This window comes from Triticum aestivum, chromosome 3D, assembly GCF_018294505.1.
Source record: "Triticum aestivum cultivar Chinese Spring chromosome 3D, IWGSC CS RefSeq v2.1, whole genome shotgun sequence".
NCBI classification, from domain to species: Eukaryota; Viridiplantae; Streptophyta; class Magnoliopsida; order Poales; family Poaceae; genus Triticum; species Triticum aestivum.
The window spans coordinates 374,748,927-374,753,930 of NC_057802.1; the positions used below are offsets into that span (position 1 = coordinate 374,748,927).

Consider the following 5,004-nt stretch of genomic DNA (forward strand, 5'->3'; position numbering starts at 1 on the left):
AAGAAAACTTTGCTAGCAAAATTGCATCATGGCATTACACATGGCGCCCATACGTACAAACCTAATCATGGCAACACAAATTCAACCTCACGCTTCTTGGTCGGAGTCTTAAGATTCGTAGCAATGCTGTCTGCCTCCACTGTTCGAGAATTTTTTGCGCACCTGTAACAGCCACGTCACCACGAGAACGGGCATGCAAAATTCTTCTCGACGATAATGTCCCGCAGACATCACCATCTGACCCCCAGCTGTGCCGAAAGCTACCCCCGCGCAAACGACCTGTACGGCCGTCCACCGTCAAAGCCAAACACCAAACACCGGCGTCCACCAATGAGCTACCGGGCGCTCGTGCCCCGTCTCCCTCCTGCTGTCGGTCCACGCGCTAATCCCAACGGGATTACGGGCGACCTGTGCTTCGTATGCGGCCAGTCGAGATGGCCGCAACGTGGTCGACTACTACCTGAACACGATCCGTTCCGGTTACTTCTAATCGCACTCCCCCATTTGGCCATTTCCACACAACACTTGTTTAAACTAATCCACTTCCGCCTCCGCTTCGGGTTCCACTTCCGCTCGTAGCTTCAGCCTTCAGATCTCCGGTTGCATCTCAGTCTAGCCAGGGGGAGAGAGATGAGCGAAGCGGAGGCGCCTCTCATCACCGAGGAGGCGGCGGAGCGCGGCCTGGCGTCCTCCGGCAGTCGCCGCCTCAGCGACGGGGCCGGCGGGCAGGGCTCCAGGAAGTACCGCAGGCGGTCGGACGCGCTAGCCTATGGCGACCGTTACCAGAAGGCGGCCGCTCTCGTCGACCTCGTCGGTTCCCAGTCCACCTCTCTTGCCTCTCTCTCGCTCCGCTGGTCCTCTGCTCCACTTTGCCCTGTTTCGCTGAGCGAACAGCTACGCTGTTTGCTGTAGACCGCAACTGGGAATTCAGATGCTCGAGCCTCCAGGGGCTTTGTGCTGTTGGTTGTTGTGACTGGCGACTGTGAGTGAGGTGGCGTAGGAATGGTGTTTGATGGATTGTCGGCCCTAGCTTAGCATGCTGATTTGGTGCCGAGGTCCACGTGGCCGCGGCTGTCGTGCGGTCCGTGCGGAGATGGTTAGGAAGCAGATGTGCTGCTTGATGTTATTTCCCCCTTTTTCTTCTTTGTTTGGGACTCGGCTGGTTCGTGAGTGTTAGATGCTTATTATCTATCTGATGAAGTGCCAAAACATGTTACGAATTGATCTAATATTTTACATTATGGAATTTGACATTGTATAGTGTTGTCATATTTCATAGACATCCTTACACCAAGGGCCTTAGTACAGTAAGTCCCATTTTCTCTTGCAAGGAAATCAGGGTAACCGAATCTTCCCCTGAAAGCTAGGCTGCACTTATCAGACTATGTTGCACAACCTTTCTTTTGGGAAGAATATTTGTTGGAGCTTCTATGCTGATATGAAACGGACTGTTCATCTGTTTTTTTTTTTGGCATCTTTTGACTTACTCGATAGTCTAATTAGTAATTACAATTATTTTGGCAGGCAGAAGATGGTGTTGGTATCCCTGAGGATGTCTTGAATGATACGAGGTTCGGGAGGGCAATGAGTTTCTATTTTGTGTATCTCCGGTTGGACTGGCTGTGGTCACTTAACCTGTTTGCTTTGATTCTTTTGAATTTTCTCGAGGTTAGTTCTTTTTTTCTTTCTTATAGTCACGAGGTTAGTTCTCAGAAAGTGGAATCTGTATATTATTTTGTATAGGTTCTTTAGGTCAAGATTGACGTTGTATTATTCTAACAGTGACCAGGCATCTTAAGTGCGGAAACTTTCCATGGTCAAAATAAAGAACAAATTAGGCACAGTCTCATGATTCCCATATGGTATTGATGTGAGTTCTTTCGTTTGCATTTCAGAAGCCTCTATGGTGCCGGAAAGATGCTCTACAGGCTTGCGATCAAAGGGATCTTTACTTTCTCGGGCAGTTGCCATACTTCAGCACAACTGAATCACTCATCTACGAGGTGCGGCTTTATTCATAAGGGTAGTATTTCTATGCTCGCTCCAAACCTTAATTACAGAAATCTTAAAGCAGGTCAGTAGTACATTAGTAAGTCAAGCCCTCAAGTTGCTTTGAGAATTGCACTTCCCATTTTTATGGAGAATATCAATGCAACCTGAAAATAGGTGAAATGATCTTGGCTGCTAAAAAATCTGTTCAATTTTGAGGTGTTTTGCAGAATTAGTTGCATCAGGTCATATGTATTGTAGTGGATTCTGCTACCTGAATTCTGTTATCCTCGAATTTGTATGATTGGAGCTATCCTATCATAATATGAAATGTGCATGTCTTGATCGAAAAGCATGTAGTGGCCTAGATGGAGAACTGAAAACCTGAATCTGATGTATTGATCTGTAAATGGTTCTTTTTAAATTTCAGGGGCTTACACTTGTTATTCTTGTAATGGATATCTTTTGTCCACTTTCTTATGAAGGCCTAAATATTTTCTGGAGGAGCACCACGAATAAGTTGAAGGTAACAACTCTGCCTTTTCGGAAGCACATAATTGTTCAATACATCCCTGCAAATATCAGAGAACTTAGAAGACCTAATAATTCACAGGAGGTGGCTTAGTGAATGTTGTTTCAATGCACCGTGAAAGATGCATGGCAAATAGAGGCCAATAACTTGCTTTTATATAGGCCCAAGTTTAGATTACTGCAGAAATAATGGAAGATGGGAAATTTTTCCGACAAAATGACACTGAACATTTCTGGCTGTTCTTCCTTATAATACAGTGAGGAACAAGGAGAAATAGTTACTACTTGTTAGATACGATAAGTTGGAGTATATATGGTTGACTGAGTGAAGATTTCATTAGGAAACTATATGTTGGTAAACATGAGCTGAAGTTCAAATTTTAATTGCGCTTTCCCTTTTTTGTACATTAATTATATTATTTTGCATGCACACTTCTCACAGTTTAGGTCCTTGCAAATTTTGACAGTCTATTTTCAAACTTGAATTTATTTTATTTTATTAGACTACCTTGCTGTGTTAGATGTGTGATTTTGCTTTCTAGTTCACTATGGCTTACACATTTTTCTGCTCTACCTGTAGATTCTTCTTCTCTTCATCTTAGCATGCGACATACTGGTGTTTGCCTTTAGTTCCCAACCTTTCAGATTAGCTCCATACATCCGCGTAGTGTTTCTAATCATGACTATCAGGTATGAAGCGTTTTGTTTGTTCCAGACTGCTGGTACCTTACTGAACACAGTGAGAAGGTCCTATCTGAACCGGCTATACCTCTTTGTCATTTTCCATACACTTCATTAATAAATACTAGATACCCCAAAGTGAGTTCTGCAAAAAGATCCATCTGAGTCCATATATGTTATATTATTTGCATACTGTTTCTTTACGTAAGAAAGGTATATTGCATAAACTAAGGACTCCAATGATATATTTTCATAACACTTGTATTGATGTATCTAAGAATAATTAATGAGGTATATTGATGATGATAAATTATTGTAATAGGTACGTACGCACACACGCACGCACACACAGGATGAACTTAAGTCATTAAAGCTGGTGTGTATGCTAAACTGCTTCTCTATACAATGTATGAAAAAAGAATATTTGATTTGATTGTGAGCTTAGATATATACTGATTTTTATCTAACAAATGTCATATACTATGAGTTTAACAGATAGATTAACGTGTTCTTCTGTCTGCAATAGGGAATTGCGAATGTGTGCTATCACACTGGCCGGTCTTATTGGGACATACCTCAATGTCTTGGTAAGGTTATATCTATACACAAAATTCTACACGCCTATGCATTGTAAGACGTGCAAGGATTAACAAATTTACTCCAGGACAAGTCATTACAAATTTTATCCATTGAAGTCATGAGGATCTTTCATTAATTATCATCAATGTATGGAGTAAAGGGTGTGTGGCACATGCAGTTGAGTTGTGTGGTGGACACAGGGTGGGTGGTTAATTGCACATCTTTGCTTGTAGTGCTTTGCTGTGGCAAATATAATTTTCAATTATACCTCTTCTGGTCTAATATGGAGGAGATACCAGCAGCTAATATGCTCATCTATTATGTCTATTTACTTTAACACACAACGATTCCTGTGTGTTTGCATGTTCACATAATGTTTGCAATCCATTATCTGTTCAGTTTGATGTATAACCTTAGATCATCTATGTCATGTAGGCCCTCTCTCTGTTGTTCCTCTTATTTGCAAGCTGGCTAGCTTACGTAACATTTGAGGACACTCCACAAGGGAAGACCATTTTTACATCATACGGTGTAACACTGTATCAGATGTTTGTCCTCTTCACCACCTCCAATAATCCTGATGTATGGGTGCCTGCTTACAAGTAAGATGGCTATCAATATTTCTGATGTGTTTATGATAATGGCAGTCGACACACATTCAAGTTCACCTTACATATTTTGGAGCAGGATATCCCGCTGGTATTCCCTATTTTTCATCGTCTACGTGCTTTTGGGAGTTTACTTCCTGACAAATTTGATTCTTGCTGTCATCTATGATAGCTTTAAGGAGCAGGTACATTTTTTACCTGTGTCCTATCTCTTCGCTTTTACTATACTCTTTACCTCTGAATCTTGTCTATTCTTCTGGCTAATAGTAAATACAACAATAACATGGCATTCATTTGGTGATACAGTTCGCAAAGCAACTTGTTCAGGTGGACTCTATCAGGAAAAATATATTACAGAAGGCATTTGATCTTATCGATACCAACGTGAGTGTTCTGTTATTATGTTTTCTTGGACACTGATGTACTATTTTTTAGCAAATGTATTTTGGTAAACTTCCTATATAATTTAGAATGGCTGGTGGTGTTCAAGTGACCCTTTTCTAGAATATAGTTAAATCACTTGAATCGTCAGTTTGGAGAATTCAACTAGGTCAAGTTCCTGTTGGGTTCCACCCAATTACGTTTTCTCATTTTGTACGTTTTGAAGAATCCCCCC

General features: G+C 41.6%; 1 protein-coding gene across 1 annotated transcript in view; it reads left to right on the forward strand.

Moving 5' to 3' along the window:
- The first annotated feature begins 411 nt into the window (after positions 1 to 411).
- The window catches only part of LOC123078987 (two pore calcium channel protein 1-like), an 18,607-nt gene continuing 14,014 nt past the window's right edge, over positions 412 to 5,004 (forward strand). The window contains exons 1-9 of the mRNA XM_044501652.1: positions 412 to 810; positions 1,525 to 1,668; positions 1,896 to 2,003; positions 2,420 to 2,515; positions 3,101 to 3,210; positions 3,728 to 3,788; positions 4,216 to 4,382; positions 4,468 to 4,573; positions 4,695 to 4,772. Of these exons, the coding sequence (XP_044357587.1) occupies positions 631 to 810; positions 1,525 to 1,668; positions 1,896 to 2,003; positions 2,420 to 2,515; positions 3,101 to 3,210; positions 3,728 to 3,788; positions 4,216 to 4,382; positions 4,468 to 4,573; positions 4,695 to 4,772 (1,050 nt within the window). The 5' untranslated portion in view covers positions 412 to 630. The remainder of the gene's footprint in view (positions 811 to 1,524; positions 1,669 to 1,895; positions 2,004 to 2,419; positions 2,516 to 3,100; positions 3,211 to 3,727; positions 3,789 to 4,215; positions 4,383 to 4,467; positions 4,574 to 4,694; positions 4,773 to 5,004) is intronic.